A 20,057-nucleotide genomic window follows, 5' to 3' on the forward strand; every position below is an offset into this window, starting at 1 on the left:
TATGCTATTAATATCTAGTCCAGTAAATGGATTTCTGAACCAGAACTGACGACGGGATTTAACTGCGCAAAGCTTGTCGGGAAACAGAGATTGCTTGAGCGCCATATTGGAGTGTAACTATTGTTATAAATAGGGTCGGGGCTGCTGCTAGCTGAGTTTACATGTTTTCTTTAAGTTTGTTCTAAAAAGAGAAAGTTGTCGGTGGGTCATGAAAGAAATGTCAGCGTAAGTTCCCCACATCCTTAAGATCTGCAATGTCGTCCAAACTCCAACATTTGTGTTGTTGTAGAACGACGATTATAAGCCAGCTAGGCTAAGTCTAGCTAGTTGCTAGCTAACGGCTATCATCAAAACAATGCGTGGTTAGCTAACAAAGGCCTAACTATTTGGTGCATCTGCTAACTTGTCTAGGTCGCTACTCGACAGGGAAATCCAATACATTTTTTAACGCAGTGACTTGATGAGTTTCAAGATTTCTTTGATGTTTGGAAGTTGCAACTGACTGATATTACGTGTGAATCAACGTTATTCTGTCAACAATCCGGTCTAGGCTGCTAACGTCGTTCACGTTAGCCGAGTTCCGGTGACTATATAATACTCCTGTACTGTGTATTACCAGACTTAGTAGAAAATATTTCCTAGCAAACGAACCACGTAGTTAAGTAACCAGGCCATAATGTTCTGTTATTAACTAGTTAACTGGCTTTATTGTTTTGCTGATAACATCTCTATGGCAGCTCCATACAGGTCATGGACTTGACGCCTGGCTTCGCCCTACAAATGTGGCCGGTGATTGTTTTACTGATAGAATGATAGATGGCTTAATAACTAAATACAGTATGTATCGGAAATTACTCTTGTTTGAACAATTCCCCCGTAAGTGAACCATTAAGAATAGAAGAATGTCTCTTCACTTGAAAATACAAATATGTTGGACTGTTGTCATCAAAACAATGTAGCTTTCAATCCAAACATTCCGTTTTTATAGATGTCTTTAATCGTGTTTGTTAAACTATATGTTTTGCTGCCTCTTGGGCAGTTATGGAAGCTGATAGATTACCTTATTACCGACGAATGTGTCCTCCCCATACTTGATGTATTTTTATGTGCCAGTCTGTAATTCAGGGCTCATCTGACCTTGATGTCCGAATAATTCCCTGATAACATGAAGGTTTAATAATCAGCTAGTGAACAGAGTGCTCCAAAGACATTGAAAAGCTGTGTTGATAAAGGATCAGTGTCTTTTAGGATTCTGATTACTGTGAATAGGAGCAACTACTCTTTGCATGTCCACACTGCCTAAAACATTAGATTAGATTCAACTTTATTGCCATTGAACAGTACAAGTACGGTACAACGAATTGCAGGTAGCATCCAACCAGAAATGCAAATAGAAGAGGGCAGAAAATTGTATTTACACGTATTAAGCTTATGTATATTACAAGTGGAATGTATAGATGGGCCCTGAAAATATGACAATACAATACCACGGCAGACAAGCACATTATATAGACATGGTGCATTATGGTAGTATGTGAACATAAACGTCACTTCCTTTTTTTAGTTGGACACAATTTTCTTGGGTGGCTTCGGCTACTTTGATGTCCCAAATTCTCTGTGCATGTTTTGTAATCTTTTTGTTTATGACCTCAACTCTTCTGCAGTGCACATCGTTGCCCTCACCCCAAACACAAGCACAGTTCAAATTGCCAACACAGGACTAAATACATGTACAATTTGAGTTCAGTGGCTGAACAACATTTTAGAATATCATCCTCTAATGCAATACCTTTTGATTTCTTGTCATGGTTTATTACATAAGGACACCAGGATAGGTGGGGGGACCGTAGGCAGTGTGGCACATTCAACTCCTTGTTTGCTTGGTTCTGTGCATTTCTAGGCCGTTCTGAACACATTGTTCCGTAAACAACACACTCCATTTCTCTACTGAGACTGTTGTTTTGTCTAACTGGGGCTTGAGTCCCTGGTGTCTAGGTGCTCCATAATGCAAATCCGCCCTGGCGATGTTGACAACATCAATCTCCTTTTACGTGAGAAGTATATGTTTAAAAAGAGAGAATGGTTGAACCGGACATTTACCAGGCCGTCTAATTTTGTTTCATGTTGGCTTGGGCAGGACTGGTGTCAGCATGCATGGCGGGCAGCAGCCTCAGAAACACTATGGCATCACCTCGTCCATCAGCATGGCCTTCCCCCGGGAGATCGACCACCAGTACACCTTCAAGCTCAGCGAGGCCATGAAGCCCTTCGGAGTGTTTGAGGACGAAGACGAACTGAACCACAGGTGAGCGACGGTTCTCGCCGGACGCTCGTTCCGTGCCACAGTGCCTGGTGCTCGCTTATTGGGGGGCACGACGCATAATTCACAGCCCCGTCGGAACACCTCACTGTGTTGTATTGTGCTATTGGACCGGGGTCGGATGCCGTATCCGGTTGTGTTTGTCATAGCCAGCGAATTTCCCCGTTTTGGTCACAGTGTGGGCCATCCACGTTTCATCTCAGTGAACTTGGACAGGGACGGGGCAGATATGGGACTTGGATACGGCCGTGTGGTGCATGTTTTCCCTGCCATGTTGTGTCTGTGGCGAAGCGCAGGAGATGGGGGGGCTTTGAAAAAACAGCTGTTTTGTGTTTTCCATTTAATGCCACAACCGCATGCGTGTTATTCATTTTATTCCTGCCATATCTCTGGCCGTCATTTGGAGGAGAGAGCACCTGAATTTGTTTGCGGTAGGCCATTGTTTTGTAAAGTAAGTGGTGTTGAGCTGGCCGAAGGAATGGCATAAGCAGTTATTATAAAGGCAACATGTTAAATACCAAATATCGTGCTGTTTATGTAGGCTTTATAACGTAGCTTAGCAGAAATATAGATTTTTGTCAAACTAACTCAGGATACAACAATTATGCTGTTATAAATTCTTAGTGTGCTTGAAAACCAATCTTCCTTTTTCTGCCGTTGACTTTATTCAACCTTCTTATTCATTCTTACTGAGACAGAAGTGCCAAACTCTTTCCCCCTAGTCAAAAATAGTTTTTATCATCTTCTTTAAGATTTAGGTAAAGAGCTATATGAAAATATGTGAAATGGTCAGAATGTAGGCTAAAGGAAAATGCATGTCTCAGATAACTTCACTTAATTTTGAATTAGCAAAAATGTTTTATACATTTTTTATTGAAAAGGTCTGATTTGTAAATGTATGTATAGGCTTCCAGAGAATACAGTGCCCAGCCTTAGCTATTATTCTACAGTGCAAGACTATTCAAAATACAGCCTGTTTATGATTCAAGAAACAATTTGAATTAAGAGCGTGTTAATACATTTCATTGTGCACAGCCTATACGCCACTTCTATGGATTAAGGAAAGACGATGGCGTCGTTTTTGGTTGATGTTTGTGCCAGTTCTTAAACAGTGTGACATAATATTCAATGTGTTATGAGTAGAGGCTACTCAGAGACAGGTTTCTCATTTTGTGCTTAACATGAGTAGAACCTATGAAACTGGTACTTGTGTTTGAAGAAACACTGATGGCTCTAGGTTTAATGATACTTTGTGTGGTATCGTACTTTTTTTAAATTTATTTTTTAATGGTTTCTGTTTTACCGATAATACTCAGTGTGCGTCACCTTTTTCCGCCCATTAACAGTTTGCTTTTCTGTAAAGCAAAGTGATCATATCTCGGCCGCATTTCAACTCCCTTTCCCTGGTTGAAGATTTGTGAGAATTGCTTGTGAATGCTCATGCCTTGTGTAAATGTTCAAGTTGAAGGGTTTGGCCTTTTCCTACTGCTTCAGTTGGTCTTTTTCTTTTGGTTGTGGACATGCAAGATTGACATTGTTACATTCCACAGACTTGCAGTTCTTGGGAAGTTGAATACTTTCGTGAAGGAGTGGATTGCAGAGATCAGTGAAACAAAGGTATGTTCCTTCAAGAAGAGCGACGCGTGTGGCTCTCTCGCTGCATGCATTTTAGAAGGGATGTCATTCCTTGGTGTTATCTAATGGAGTCATATACAATCGTGCTGATGGAACAACTGTAATATTCTTTTAATCTCAGAACCTACCACCATCGGCAATAACCAATGTTGGCGGGAAAATCTTCACCTTCGGTTCCTATCGGCTGGGAGTTCATACAAAAGGTAATGTCCTGACCTTTAAAGGCCCCCTCTGCCTGACCCTGTTGTGGTGTTTGATTCTATAGCGTGTGTGTTGCAGGTGCTGATATTGATGCCTTGTGTGTATCTCCGCGACACGTGGAGAGGACTGACTTCTTCGACTCGTTCTTCGCAAAGCTCAAACAGCACGATGAGATCAAAGACCTACGGGTAAGCGTTGTCTCAGGACTATTTTCTTATTTCGTATTCTTTTAACGTCTTTGTTCATTTGCTGCATATTCTTTTAATGTCGTCAACATGCTCATGATTGTTTCTACTTTCAGGCAGTTGAGGATGCGTTTGTACCTGTGATCAAATTCAAGTTTGATGGCATTGAGGTAGGTGGGTTGAAATGTACCAGTGGTGCCTCTTTCTGCTGCGCTAAAATCTGCGTACTGTAAGACTGGGTTTCCATCAACCGGGAAAGTGCATTTTTCTACCTGGGGCAAACGCGTCCCTAATTTGAATCTAGGGGCACGCTAACACATTTAGGAGTTATGTCTTAATTGTCCCTTAACTGTCTGAGGATTGACCACAATTTCAGTCAAGAGCAGAGTGCTGACTACATAACATTCATAAATGTGTATTGCGGGCGCCTCCAATCTCTCCACAAATCTAAACAAGATCAGCGATCTTGGATGATTCTTGCCAGTAGGAACTGAATTTGGCGGGGCGGGGAACCTAGGCCAGCCTATGAACTCTGACCCGTCTCTATCTGGACAGATTGACCTGCTGTTTGCACGGCTGGCTCTGCAAACCATCCCAGACAACCTGGACCTGAGAGGGGATTCCCATCTGAGGAACCTGGACATACGCTGCATCCGAAGTCTCAACGGTAAGATGGACGCCTTCCCCCGTGGTACTCTGGTACTAGGGATGGACGCCTTCCCCCGTGGTACTCTGGTACTAGGGATGGACGCCTTCCCCCGTGGTACTCTGGTACTAGGGGTGGACGCCTTCCCCCGTGGTACTCTGGTACTAGGGGTGGACGCCTTCCCCCGTGGTACTCTGGTACTAGGGGTGGACGCCTTCCCCCGTGGTACTCTGGTACTAGGGTTGGACGCCTTCCCCCGTGGTACTCTGGTACTAGGGTTGGACGCCTTCCCCCGTGGTACTCTGGTACTAGGGTTGGACGCCTTCCCCCGTGGTACTCTGGTACTAGGGTTGGACGCCTTCCCCCGTGGTACTCTGGTACTAGGGTTGGACGTCTTCCCCCGTGGTACTCTGGTACTAGGGATGGACGTCTTCCCCCGTGGTACTTATACACAGGGGAGGGGGCCACTGGTGTTGCAGTGCTGTTTCCGACTGAGCCACATGGGACCTGTACTTAGTAGCTGGCAATACTGGGTTTTAGAAGCCCTTCAGTTAACCTGTAGCATGGTGTATGTAGGTCATGATGTCAACCCTGCCTGTTTATAGAAAACATGTTTAACTTCACTGTGTTGCTAACCTTCTGTCAAAGACAGTGTGCTAATATGTTTATTTTACTAAGCAGTGTGGTGGAACCCATTCTATTGCAGTGATTTGACCCCAGTGTGAATCCTTCTTTCCTGCTTGTCTGCCAATCATTCCTCCACCAGGTTGCAGAGTGACTGATGAGATCCTGTACTTGGTGCCCAACAAGGAGAACTTCAGACTGACCCTGAGGGCAATCAAGCTGTGGGCCAAACGTGAGTCTGGTACTATGTACTGTAGATTGCATTTTGTAGGTCAGGGCTTGCCTGGAGATCTGCTGTCCGGTATGTTATCTCTTCAACCACATTTGTGACTAAACCTGATTTAGCTTTTCATCCAGCTAATTATTAGAATCAGGCGAGCTTAATTAGAGTTGGAGAGAAACTGCAGGACAGATCTCCAGGAACAAGGTTGGGCAGCCCTGGAGTACTGTGTATGGGGTTGAGTAGCTTGTGCTTAACAGACCACTACGTACGGTGTATGGTATTGTGTAGTTGGTGCTTAACAGACCACTACATACGGTGTATGGTATTGAGTAGTTGGTGCTTAACAGACCACTACGCAATGTGTATGGTATTGAGTAGTTGGTGCTTAACAGACCACTACGTACGGTGTATGGTATTGAGTAGTTGGTGCTTAACAGACCACTACGTACGGTGTATGGTATTGAGTAGTTGGTGCTTAACAGACCACTACGTACGGTGTATGGTATTGAGTAGTTGGTGCTTAACAGACTACTATGTGCTGTAGATTAGTTAGTTAGATTAGATAGTAGTATTTTTGGCACCACCTATACAATTAATACTAAGTATTTGTAGATGATATCAATGTGTGAAAAGTGACATCACAGAAGGCTGTAAATCATGCGTAAGACCTTCCATTTTGGTCTTGATAAGTAATATGTTGTTTATGCCATAATGGGGTGTGGCTTATTGCCGGTATTTAATGTCTAAGCGCTGTTCTTGGACGCTGTTGCGGGAGGCCTGGACACAGCTCTTTGCCATGATATATTGACTATATATCACGAACCCCCGAGATGCCATATCGTGATTTATAACCTGGGAAACAATGCAAATAAGGCAAAATAATGTTTTGTATGCCACAGCTGTCAGCCAATCAGCATTCAGGATTCAAACCGCCTGCTTAATACATTTACATAATCCGTGTGTAGGATATCATACCTCCGTTAACCATGCAATAAAGGGTGCTTTTGATGACTTGGAGAACAAATCAGCAAATGCATGACATTCACTGGGGTCCCCCTTTTGGGCTCTTAAGTGCCACTTTCCCAACCGTTTGTTGTCTTTAAGCAACTTGTGCTTGACCTTAATGGCTGTTTTCTGACTAGAATCATTGTTCTATAACAGAGATTCGTATGTCGTTCAGGCACACAAAATAAAACCGTAGAATCTGTTCCCCCAGGCCGAGGGATCTACTCCAACATGCTGGGCTTCCTGGGCGGCGTCTCGTGGGCCATGTTGGTCGCCCGGACCTGCCAGCTGTACCCCAATGCTGTGGCCTCCACGCTCGTCCACAAGTTCTTCCTGGTCTTCTCCAAGTGGTGCTCAAAACTCTATTTTACATTACACATCCTGGACTCTCAATGTTTTTCTTAGCAAAAGTGCTGATTTTAGCTTTTAGCTCTTATTTTTTTTCCGCTGTCAATGGGAGCGGCCTGGTCATAGATTAGCTCTTAATTCTCTGGCAGACTTTGTCAATATGGGCCATTGTAAAGTCTGATTGGGTGTAATAATCCTAAAATGTTATAGTAGACTGAACTTTGTAGGTGGTTTGAATACCTGTTGTTTCACTTAATCTGTTGTTCTGTTCTGAAGGGAATGGCCCAATCCTGTGCTTTTGAAACAACCTGAAGACAGTAATTTGAATCTGCCTGTGTGGGACCCCAGAGTAAGTGTTATTATGTGTGAATTTTGCCAGTGTTCAGATGAATGTCAGTGAGGAAACGTCTGTGTGGAACTTTAAATGTTTCGGCTATAGTATGCCTACCATTTGCAACCTATTTTTTTGTTTTCTCTCAGTCATTATTGATGGAAGTTATTTCAAAACATTAGTTCCTGGTGTGTGGCCTAACTAGATGAAAAGTTACAAGGGCGTGTGGGAAGTTGTGCAATTTTCCGTAAAACCTGTTTAGTTTTGGATGAAATCTTACAGAACAAAACAAAAATGCTCTAACTAACATTATCGTCAGTCAATGAATTTGTGAAATTGATTTGTCACCTTTCAGTTGTCCTTGTCCAACTACAGTAGGGAAGTTGTCCTGAGTGTTCATGGACAGTTAATAACTGAAGGATAAAGTGGCTGCTATAATATAGATTGGCCTATGGAATGTCCTAGTCTGCTGATGGCTCACAGGCTCTGCTTTAACAAAGGCACGGTGGATTCCTTGGTGAGATACGACTTATGCTAGATGGGTCTATAGTGGCTGGTCGCTGGCTGTCACGAATACTGGCTTGTTCCTGAGCTACTGCCGTTTTATTGTCCTCTGTTCCAAAACCAGGTGGTAGTAGCAAGGGACTGTGTTTGTCTGGCAATACTCCGAGTTAATTGTGCTTCTTTAGGGAATCCTCATGTGGTAGATGGAAGCAATTACAATGACAGTCCTCGTTCAAAACAACCCTTGCCCTCTGCGCTGCATGTCGCTCGTGCTTTTTAAATGTATTATTATATTTTTTGTTTGTTTTGTTCAACTTGCTTATAATAGCTTTTGTTGTCCTATTCACCAGAGCAGTAATATTTTATCTTTCAGTAGTGATGGCCATTCAATAATAATAATAATAATAATAATATTAATACTAATAATAGTACTAATAGTACTAATAGTAATAATAGTAATAATACTAATCATACTAATAATACTTATTATTATTATTATTATTATTATTATTATTATTATTTGTATTGCACTTTACACGTGAAGGACACATCTCAAAGTGCTACAGGTGCACAGATAAAAACACTTAAACATAAAAACAGCATAAAAACAAAATTATATTAAGAAAATGCAATAGAAAATAAGTAGGTCTTTAGTTTTTTTTTTTAAAACCTCTATAGATTGTAGATTCGAGGCTTCATTACCATTCTTCTAGCAGCAGGATATTTTGCTAGCAGTGCTAACTCAGATTTTCTTTTTCCAAATAAAAGCCATCATTGAACTATATATGTTAATATATGTTAATATAGTTGGAACTTGTCTGTACATTTTGTTTAATGTCCATACCAATGTTATTCTTGTCTGTTCTTTTTCACAGACTAGATTAGGTTAACTAGGTATAACTATATTGCCTTATGCATTTCAATTATTGCTTTTATTGTGATAAAGAAAACCTGAGTGCTGCCGGCATAATATCCAGCTGCTAAAATAACACTAATGAAGTCTCGAATGTCCATCTCTATCTTTCAGTAAATCTTTTGTGTGTGATGGCTCAAGCAGCTTTTGCCCAACCCCTCTCTCCTCCACAGGTGAACCCCTCAGACAGGTATCACCTGATGCCCATCATCACCCCGGCCTATCCCCAGCAGAACTCCACCTACAACGTCTCCACCTCCACACGCACCATCATGAGCGAGGAATTCAAATATGGTGGGTGCCTGACCCTTGACCTCTGCACGCACTTTAATGGCTGGAGGCTGCAAATACCTAGGACCCCTGACCTGACTGTTCTCTCTTCCTGGGCCCACCTTTATGATGGCTTTAATGATGTCCTATAAAGGAATCAATACTGGTCATGACCAATTCAAACTGAATTGAAACTCTGCCTAGCAAAAGCATAATGTCCCATTCAATAGATTTCGTTTTTATTCTACTGATTGTTCTCCTTTCCCTAATGTCAAAATAAGCAGTCGTCTTCATGCCCGGTCTCATTGCAAATCTGGTTCAGGGAAGCGTCAGGTGGCTGCCAGCTTCTCTCCCTGGCATCCATGCCAATGAGCTGCTCTGCTCTGGCTCCCTTTGGGATGTCGGGCGTGAGGGCTCGTCACCTCGTGACTTCAGTCGGCTTAACAAACACGTAGTCTCTTGAGCGTGTTGAGACTGGGAAATCCCTTCCCTTGATGCCCTTCTGCCTTGCCCTGGGTGAGGCATTGACCACCAGCTTTCCTGCCCTCTAGTAAGCTAGCTGGACGGTCACGACCCAAACCTTTTTTCCCCTGCTTATGTTGGTGTGGAAGAGAGACTACGTAAACATCGGGAGCAAGCTATCGTTGCCTGCTTTTAGTGTTTCATCGTAAATGCTTTACTTATTTATTTTTGTATATAGATTTTGTTCCATTCCTTAAGTGTTTAAATGTTAGGGTTAGGCTTAAAATGTTGATGGAAATTCATTGGAACGTGTTGACCGAAGCCTGAGTCTGGGCGTTTTTGAGTGAGCAATTGACACGTTTTGTTTGTAGACCAGCACTGGGTTAATATTAAACAAGAAACCAGGCAAGCCTAGTTCAGCCGGCCCGCAATCAAATTTGTTAATCGTGGCTGCCCTCTCGAGAATCGAACCCAGGTCGCCCACATGAAAGGCATTGTTGTTTACCACGATGCCCCTGAATGGCACATAGGCCGGGCATTAGTATAGCCTCTTCACATTATATTATTTTCACTCATTAACATCACCCGAAGTTTGTATGTTTTGTTAGACACCATTAACTAGAGTTAAACTGAGTAAAGTTTTTTTAAATAAATTTACCTCCACAAATAGCGTATATGAACTGTATGGGTTTTGCCACTGGCCGTTTTAACAGCTTATTAGCTATTCGTGAGTGACATTAATACAATAACTACTGTATCAAAATAGGTGACGATAACTGACTTCTTCAAGTGAAAAGACGAGAGAATCGTGTAGCCAGCAAAGTGTTATTCTGTCCTGAACAAATCCTAAGACATAATTTGAAAATCCAACGGAAATAGTCGCAATCTTACAGTAAATAGTTTCATTTTAGGCTTCCCATAACATATCTACTCAAGGTTGTAGCCAGCAAGGTTTTTGTCAGACAGATTCGCTCTTCTCAGCCGGCTCTGCTTACGCGGTCCGGCAAAAACAAACTCAAAACGACTTGCTAAGTGTTCAGCTGGTCAAACCTTCTCAGTTCCCTGTTCCACCAGTCCCCCACAAATGCTAGGAAGGAACTGATGACAAAACCTCTGCTTTCCGGAGTTGTTGTCACAGTGGATTAAGCTACAACCCGGAAATAAATAATCCTCCTCAATGTTCTGACCCAACAGGTCTCAGTGTCACCGATGAGATCCTGCAGGGCAAAGCAGACTGGTCCAAACTGTTTGAGCCCCCCAACTTTTTCCAGAAGTACAAGTATGTATTTGGTGATACTGTCTGGTTTTCCTGTATTTTAAAGGTTGAAAACACAGTTAAAGGGTGCTTGCATTTTGTCTTCATCAGGCATTATATTGTTCTGACCGCAAGTGCGTCCACAGAAGAAAACCACTTGGAATGGTAAGGAGGTGGCTCGAGCCATTGGTGCCCTTTCTTTATGCTTGGCCAGAGTCTCCTGAACTAGTGCATGTAGTTTAAACTCGGCATTCAGGCATGTTACCGGTGAAACTTGTTTTTTGAGGTCTATGCTACCTTGTGTTACTGCTGGCGTGACGATATCTCTGCCTGTTCCACCGTAGGATCGGCCTGGTGGAATCTAAGATCCGTGTTCTGGTGGGGAACCTGGAGAGGAACGAGTACATCACACTGGCCCACGTGAACCCCCAGTCCTTCCCTGGGAACAAGGAGAGCCACAACGAGTAAGTCTCCCATCCGCCACTTAGTGGAAACCTGGGGTTGTCGGTCCGCTCACCAGACCGGCCGTTTAACGTTGCATGTATGCAGAGCGGTCTCTAGTGACGGGCTCGGTTATTTCCATTCCCCGGGTGCTGCCTAGCTGCTCAGCCCTCTGTATCTTGTCTCTTGAACTGCTGGACTGATTGTTTTTTAGATACATTTGGAGACTAGTTTTTCCTGTTTCCTTGTCTCAGGAACGAGTTTGTCTCCATGTGGTTTATTGGAATCATCTTCAAGAAGGTGGAGAACGCGGAGAGTGTCAACATTGACTTGACCTATGACATCCAGTCCTTCACAGACACCGGTAATACAACGCCTGTCTTTAACACACCGCTAGAATGAACCAACTCCAGTTCTGCAGTACGTTTCAGTTGTTTATCGTAATGGTTCCCAAACTGGGGGACTAGGACCCCTGGCGGTACTCTATCCACATGAATTAAATTGAGAAAACTAAAGAAAATCTGTTGTTTCTATAGTGAGCCAAAAATGTCGGGGACCACTATTTGAGCGGACGTTATCCAGAGACAGATTTTACATTTTGCCAACTCAGGGATTTTGTTCTAGAAACCTCTTAGTTACTGGTCAGATGCCCTGTTGCCAACTGTATGTGGTGGTGGTGATGTAGCCCTGGACTAACTGGATTGAAGTCATTGAGGGCTTGATGGGGGCCACAACAAACATTAGATACTGGTGACGTCCTAAGTGGCTGTGTCGTGACGTCTCGTTGCAGTGTACCGGCAGGCCAACAACATCAATATGCTGAAGGACGGGATGAAGATCGAGGCCACTCACGTGAAGAAGAAGCAGCTCCACCAGTACCTTCCTGCCGAGCTGGTCCAGAAGAAGAAGAGGGTAATGTGGACTCCTGGTCTCCTCAGCCACTGGGCAACTTGTTACTTCAGTTGTGCCTTCTGTCGGGCCTAGCTCAGATTCTGTCTCCTGAAAACCCACTGGGTCAAACCGTCCGATCTTCTCCACTGGGTTTTGAGGAAGATTTGACCAAAGCGGATCTAGTGAGTCAAATCCCGACCTTGAGTTTCAGTCCGACTAAGTTCTGCCCCCACCTCCCCTCCCCCTCCCCCCCACAGAGCTTAGCGGAGTTGAGCCGGAGCTCCAACGGTGGAGGCTCCAAGCGGTCGTCGCTGGACGGCAGTCACCTGGACAGCTCCAGGGACACGGACCCAGGCACACCCTTCACCTCCCCCACCCCGCTGGGCAAGCCCCCCGGCCCGGCAGACCCGGATGGCCGGTGGGTCACATGACACTCCCACGACACGCTGGCGCTACGGCTTCTTTATCGATCACCGGCTCATTCCGTTTGATATTTCACTATTGGTTAATTATTAACGCGGTGGCCGGGTTTAGCCGGGGAAATAAACTGTAGCCGTTGCGCTTAAGCGTGTTTTCCTGTGGTGGTTGTTGTCTTTAATTGAGCCTTTTCGATTGGGCGTTAGTGTTCCTCTTTGTTTCTGATTGGGCGTTAGAGTGTTCTTCTTCGTTTGCGTCCCGTGTAGGGTGACTCCTCCCAGGCCTCCAGTCCCGTTGTTTGCGGATGGCGTCTCGCCGGTCGCCGGCGTCTCTCCGCTCCGGCCGTGCGCTCCGCAGGGCATGTCCATCCCTGTCATTGGCTCCAGTGAGTGTCCACCCGTCACTCCTGGGTATACACGCTCTACACATGAACGTTCCGGAACCTGACTTCCTGTTTCTCTCCCCTCCCTCTCCAGAGCCTGTACTTGTGGCGCCCCCGGTCCCGGCCCCCCCAGCTGGCAGCTCCATTCCCACTGTGGTCGGTCTGAGTGTGGGCCCTCGCCCCGCCGAGCCCAACCAGAACGGGGCGCCTGCCGCAGCCAAGCGGCTCCACCAACCCGCTGGGGAGGAGCTGTCCAAGAGGCTCAGAGAAACTGCGCAGCCGGTGAGTGTTTTGGCGTTTGTGCCGGAAAACCGTAGGTCCTGGTGCACATTACACGGCTTGCTTAAGCAACTGTGGAGAGTTGAATATCTCCTCTGTCCTCTGGAAACAGCTGACTGATGACGCTGCCTTCAAGGAGACACACTCCCCATCTGGCAACGACCAAGACCAAGGCGACGGACTCGGTGTGGTAAGAACACCTGTTTTTTGGCCGGATTCAGGAAACGGGCAAACGCCCACGAAACACTGTGTCAGTGAGGTGTTGACGCCGTGTGAACGCTACGACAAGGTCTAATTGGCGCTGGGGCGTTCTTCACCGGCCGTTGCTTCATTGGTTTCAATCACTAACGCGCTGTTGTCCTCCGTGTCGCCCCTGACATACCAGGGTCCTACATCAACCATGGTGGACCAGAACGCAGGCTTCCGGAGCAGCTCCCCCAAAGACACAATCGGGCCGGCCGAGCCGAACCAGAACGGAGCCACCTCTGCTGCGTCCAAGAGGCCCCACTCCCCGACCGTGGAAGAGCCCCCCAGGAAGATCAGAGACGCGGCGGAGATGGTGAGGAGGGCGGAGGGGCGGGAACACGAAGGGCCGGTCCTCTTCTGTTTGTTACTGCTTTAACTTCCTGAAAAGGAAACGCTGAAAGAAGTGTTTGTGTTTCTCCGTTCTTCAACTCCGACTCTCCAGCTGGCGTCTGGTGATGACTCTGCTTTCAAGGAGCCATATCCTGTCAGTTCTGATGTCCAGGAGCCTGGAGACGGGGTGAACATTGTGAGTGCATTATCATTTTATTACATTATTTATTCCTTTATCGGGTACTTTTATCCCAAACTGCCGGGGTCCTTGGTTAAGGTAGCTCTGTGAGGGTCATACCGGGGTCCTTGGTTAAGGTAGCTCTGTGAGGGTCATACAGGGGTCCTCGGTTAAGGTAGCTCTGTGAGGGTCATACCGGGGTCCTTGGTTAAGGAAGCTCTGAGGGTCATACCGGGGTCCTTGGTTAAGGTAGCTCTGTGAGGGTCATACAGGGGTCCTCGGTTAAGGTAGCTCTGTGAGGGTCATACAGGGGTCCTTGGTTAAGGTAGCTCTGTGAGGGTCATACAGGGGTCCTCGGTTAAGGTAGCTCTGTGAGGGTCATACAGGGGTCCTCGGTTAAGGTAGCTCTGTGAGGGTCATACAGGGGTCCTCGGTTAAGGTAGCTCTGTGAGGGTCATACAGGGGTCCTACATCAATCAAGCCCTTCACCTAGGAATGGTTGTTCCTTCTGCATCCATGTCCTGGCAGTTTGACTCCCTCTTGTGCTCACTGCTCCATTTGTCCTGTATATGAAGAACCCCTTGTTTCTCTCCACAGGAAAGTCTCTGCGCCGTGAAGGCCATGCCTATTCCAACCATCGACACGTCACGGACACAGGTACTTACAAGCCCGTCGTATTTTGTCACTGGTAATTGTGTAAAGGGGATTTATTTGAAATTTTTTCCGCTCTCCAGAGACTGCCCAGCATGGAACTGCCCGACGTGACGTCCCCACTGCCCCGGAACAACCACCAGCGGGTGGTGAAGAACTCCATCAGACTAGCCCTGAACAGACACAGGTAACCCCAGGTAAATGCCCCTACCCCCCCTCCTCACAAGGCCAGGACATGGTTGTCTGCCACCGGGACCACACGCCTGCCAGATCCACCATCAAGACTACTGTGGTGAAACCAAGTGTGAGACAGCAGATTTTAACTGTTTTCTACCCCCTCTGTCACTGGACGCTGGGCGATGACTGCCCCCCCCCCGCCCCCCCAATATGGTCTTTCTGTTGTCCTTCCCAGACAAATGTGATGTAAGAATGGGTCGGAGAACAGTTAGTGGATGTATTTTTGTTTGTTGTTAACCCCTCCCCCATCCCGGTTGAGTTCTGTTTTAAATCGCCTTAACGTGTTTGTGCTTGCTCCTACGCACCTCCTCACGAGCTTCATGTTTTGGAAAAACCTAAATTGTGTACGGTAGGTGTAGTTTGTCGTACAGAACTCATCTTTGAAAAGAATCACTGACGTTTAGTCTTTCTACTACTGCTGTATTGTAGCTTTTATTATCGAAAATGGAAAAAAGAAAAAACAAAAAAATGAATTGTTCACCCCCCCCGTTTGTAAAAAATGCCCCCCACCCCCCCCACCACTTGGCTGTACAGAGTTTCGACCGTTTCAGTGAGATTATTTAGGGGGTTTACTAGGACCTGAACAACTTCACATCCGTTACTCTGATAATCACAGTCATAGGTTTCTGACCCAGTTGACTGAAGCGGTGTTCATTCATGTCCAGTGTGTGTGTATATACTCACACCCTGCGATGGGACAACCAATGAGCATTCCCTATCAGACAGCTTCAAATTGTACCTCCAAGTTTTTGTTCGTTTTATGCCTGTTGAACGCATCCACGTGGTTACTTGGCCGTGTTCGTTTTCCACCTTCCTCGTTTGGACTCCTGTTAGAACAGGGTGTTGACCAATCACCAACACTCCAGCTGAGCTCCCGGGACCTATGTAGGGTTGGAACAAAACCCTGCTATGGGGTGCTGTGTGCACAGCCAAGCCACTCCTGGGTGTTTGAGGTGTAGAATTTGAAAGGTTGGGGGGGGGGGACCCATGACCAGGCACCTCTGACTGAAGGATTCGACAGCCTGAACCCACATGGAACATACCAGATGTGAACAATCGGTTTGGGGCGATGTGGGAGGTCAAAAGAGTTGTCGTGTTCGTGTGTGTGTTCGTGTGTGTGTGTGTTCGTGTGTGTGTGTGTGTGTTCGTGTGTGTGTGTGTGTTCGTTCGCGTGCGCGCGCGTGTGTGTGCGTGTGTGCGTGTGTGCGTGTGTGCGTGTGTGTGTGCGTGTGTGTGTGCGTGTGTGTGTGCGTGTGTGTGTGCGTGTGTGCGTGCGTGTGTGTGTGCGTGTGTGCGTGCGTGTGTGCGTGCGTGTGTGCGTGCGTGTGTGCGTGTGTGCGTGCGTGCGTGCGTGCGTGCGTGCGTGCGCGTGCGTGCGTGCGTGCGTGCGTGCGTGTGCGTGTGTGTGTGTGGCAGTGTTTCTCGGTCCTGGAGACCCAAAGGGAGTGCACGTTTTCGTTTTTGCCCAGGCACTCACACACCTGATTGAAATGAAAGACCTGATGATTGGTTGATTGCATCAGTCAAGTGTGTAACTGCCAGGGCAATGTTTGAATCAGTTGCTCAGGCAAAAAAAGGAAAAATGTGCACTGTTTTGGGTCCCCAGGATTGGGAAACACTGGATATTGGTCGTGTGTGTGTATTCCCTTAGTGTGGGGTATTGGTCCTCTGTGTGTGTGTGTGTATTCCCTTAGTGTGGGGTATTGGTCCTGTGCACCTCCTGTGGAGGTTCTTAAACATGGCGTCTCCTGGGGTCATCCTGGTCTGAGTCCCAAATGGCACCCTAAAGCCCTACATACTGCACTACTCCCTGCAAGAGCCATGGTGAGACTGAGTGTGCTGTGTTGGGGAGTAGGGTTACATTTCAGAAGTGGCCTAATCAAGGACCGGAGTTGACCTCTCACCTCGTATGTCGGGACCCGGTCTGTCAGAGCGTCTTGACAGGAGCGCCGATCCCGGATCTTTATTGTCGTAAAGGCCGAACCGAATCACCCTCTTGCTGTGAGACGCTGTGTCAGCAAAGGCCCCGATTGGTATTTCCCAACAGTGATTGTCCTCTGTTCTGCCCTCGTTCGGTACCTGAAAGCTCCCCCAGGTGGCCCCCCGATTCCGTGTGTTCCCTTTTTTTCGGCCCTGATCAAAAGTAGGGCGCTGTACAGGGAATCGGGTACCATCTGGGTTGTACCCCATATATGTAAAAGGCTTTTCTTCAAACATTTGGTTTTATTTATATTTGCATATTTGTACCATGTAATTTTTTATCATACGTTATAACAGGTTAGGTTCCATTCTGAATGGCGTTTGTATGTACACCACTCTGTTTCCTACAATGCTTCTTTTTTTCTTTTTTTTTTTTTTAACAATTAACATCAGGTCGTTTGACTGTTTGTTTTTGTAGGGCAAAAATGTATTTCAAAGGGTATTTTTGTATGTACTGTATATCACCTCCTTTAAATGAGACCATTAAACCCATGAACCCCTAGTTCTCCTGTTTTAAAATATGTGTGTTTGTAGCACAGCTGAGGATTGATTTTTTTAGGATGTTACTGTTGGATGTATCTGTTGGTGCGTCACCCATTCCGCTCGGAAGGGCTCCTAAATAATTTCCTGTGTGACTCTGGGAAATGTTGTTCTACCTAAGCATTTTAAATAAGAATTGTGGGTATTGAATCTGAGAGTTTCAGTGCCAAATAAGTTTCACAACAGACAAGGAATTTGTTCTGGTTGCTGATGCAACAATTTATACCAATTGAATAAGGGAAATAAAAACAAATGAGAACAGTGGACTGAGCATAAAAACAGTAAACTGAGCATTAATACATTTGTAAAAGTATAAGGTGCAAGATTCTGTCCAGTTGAGGGTTATGTGGGGAGCCACTATAGTCAGTTTGGTTCCAGGGGCATGTTCATGAGGCCTACTGCTGTAGGAAAGAAACTGTTCTCGTGGCGAGAGGTTGATGGATCTCATCCTTCTGCCAGAGGGGAGAGCTCTGAATAGTCCATTTTCAGGGTGAGAGGGATCAGCACCAATCTTTGCCACTCACCTCCGCGTCCTGGAGTTGTACAGGTCTTGTAGAGATGGCAAATTGCATGTGTAGAAATGCGCCATCATAATCTTTGACAAGTTTAAATTATTCAGCTACCGCATGAAGTACATCCTCTAATGACCTTTCTTTGTAGGCGAGGTAATGTTCTGCTCGCACTTGAGGTCCTGAGCGATGGTGGTACCCAGAAAGCAAAAAGATTCCACAGAGTTGATTAGGGAGCCACCAAGGGCGATGAGGGAAAGGGCAGCTGGGCTTCTCCGTCGTCTCCACTGTCTTTAGTGCGTTGAGCTCCGAGTTCTGACTGCGCCAGGATACCAGATGGTCAATCGCCCACCTGTTGGCAGGCTCGTCTGCATCAGGGTGGTGTCACTCTCGTCTGTGAGGGTGGTGTCATCCATAAACTTCAGGAGCTGGACAGTGGTGACGGGAGGTGCTGCTGATGGTGTACAGGGGGAAGAGTAGAGGGGACAGAACCCAGCCTTGAGGGGAGCCGGTGCTGATGGTCAGGGGGTCAAGACAGGTGCTTCCCCGGCCTCACATGCTGCCTCCTGTTGGGCAGGAAGGCTGTGATCCACCTGCCTGTGTACTCGGGCAATCCCAGTTGGGAGAGCTTGTCCAGGAGCAAAGCGGGAATTAAGGTGTTGAATGCAGAACTGAACAGGATTCTGGCGTAGGTTCCAGGGGAGTCCAGATGCTGGAGGATGAAGTGAAGAGCCACGTCCTCCACATACCTGTTGGCTCTCTAGGCAAACTGCATTGGATCTCTCGTTTGTTTAACTTGGATGCTACTTTGTGATATTGAATAATGTATTAAAACTATAAAACTGAAGTATCCATACATCCCCAGCCTGTATTAGTACTTATATTTACACACATGCTTACATTTATTCAGTCATTTTTGCAGAGTGTCTTTAGGGACCCTTAGATTTGATTTTGATGTTTTCGTCAGCTTCACGTCCAACGCATGTGCCACCCCCGCCACTCTGTGAGCGACACCCCCGCCGCTCTGTGAGCGACACCCCCGCCATTCCACTGGAAACAGATTAACTTCTGGCGTACCGGAAATGTGGGTGAGCTAGCTGGCTCCTGGCGTGATAATCGTTTCCTGTGACTGTCTACTGGTTTATGCTTTTTTTAATGTTTTTTTTTTTTACTTTTAGGGCTGGTTTTACGGAAAACAAGTATAGTTGTGGACAAAAAAATATATATAGTTCAATGGAGGTTTCTGGTGAGATTGTTTTTGTCCGTCTGTGACTGTGAAACCGGCCCTTTATGTGAAAGTGTTTAAGCGTCATACCAATTGTTGGTTGTGATGATTAAAGTATGTTAAAAATGGCCGACCAAACCGCTTTCTATGGAATGACACTCAATAAGATAGCCCTAGTCGTGTTATGAGTGAAGTGGGGGATTATTTAACATGTAACCAAAGTGCCCCTCATTCGGTGTCTTACCGAAGTCGGGTACATGTTAAGATGTGTCCATCTGTCGAAGTTGTCTTTGGCCTCTTGTGTTATCCAGTGAGGAGGGTTGGTCTTATCCAGGCTGGGTATTTTTAATCACTTTATCATAATAATCTTGATCGTGTTCCATTAGATGTTCCATTAGGTCTTTGAAATATTTTTTTAATTCATCTTCTGATCTGTAGCTTCCCACAATTTTTTTTCTGTTAGTTTCTTTGAAAGCTCCTTGGTGCTCATGTTTGAGTGTTTACTCTGCAATTAACTACACAATAGAGGGAACCTACAACAACTTCTGAATGTATCAGGAAGGGTTAGTTACTCAAGTTTGTCACAGGTGGAGGTCGCCCAAAGTTAACTTGGTGTGTGTGATGTTGAAGGTGATATGTTACACTTTAAGTTATTTAGGGGATGAGACCTAACTATGATATTTTGATTTTGTGTTTTTTATGTTTCAAAATAATAAAATTCAAAATAACACACAGACTGTGTAGCGTTTGTGGTATGGTGTGTAGATGAGTGTCTGGGGCCATAGACTTTCTATTGGCGCTGTGGATGTGAAGTTGTATGGCTACAATA

General features: G+C 45.7%; 1 protein-coding gene across 1 annotated transcript; it reads left to right on the forward strand.

The window, feature by feature from the left end:
• Positions 1 to 86: 86 nt before the first annotated feature.
• papolg (poly(A) polymerase gamma) lies at positions 87 to 16,130 on the forward strand. The gene is made up of 24 exons (XM_010867859.5): positions 87 to 225; positions 2,138 to 2,305; positions 3,871 to 3,937; positions 4,077 to 4,158; positions 4,235 to 4,344; positions 4,458 to 4,511; positions 4,897 to 5,008; positions 5,754 to 5,843; positions 7,051 to 7,189; positions 7,464 to 7,536; positions 9,109 to 9,229; positions 10,862 to 10,946; positions 11,034 to 11,087; positions 11,267 to 11,386; positions 11,618 to 11,727; positions 12,154 to 12,275; positions 12,512 to 12,672; positions 12,938 to 13,056; positions 13,148 to 13,335; positions 13,445 to 13,522; positions 13,718 to 13,891; positions 14,021 to 14,104; positions 14,684 to 14,743; positions 14,821 to 16,130. Exons 1-24 carry the CDS (start codon positions 209 to 211, stop codon positions 14,926 to 14,928), a joined length of 2,496 nt encoding a protein of 831 aa, XP_010866161.1. The 5' UTR covers positions 87 to 208; the 3' UTR covers positions 14,929 to 16,130.
• Positions 16,131 to 20,057: the final 3,927 nt, after the last annotated feature.

The sequence above is a fragment of the Esox lucius genome, chromosome 5, assembly GCF_011004845.1.
Source record: "Esox lucius isolate fEsoLuc1 chromosome 5, fEsoLuc1.pri, whole genome shotgun sequence".
Lineage (NCBI taxonomy): Eukaryota > Metazoa > Chordata > Actinopteri > Esociformes > Esocidae > Esox > Esox lucius.

Coding starts and splice junctions, on each gene's coding strand:
- papolg (XM_010867859.5), top strand. Junction 7,190..7,463: donor TTCCTGGTCTTCTCCAAGTG/GTGCTCAAAACT, acceptor TCTGTTCTGAAG/GGAATGGCCCAATCCTGTGC. Junction 13,523..13,717: donor AAGGCGACGGACTCGGTGTG/GTAAGAACACCT, acceptor CTGACATACCAG/GGTCCTACATCAACCATGGT.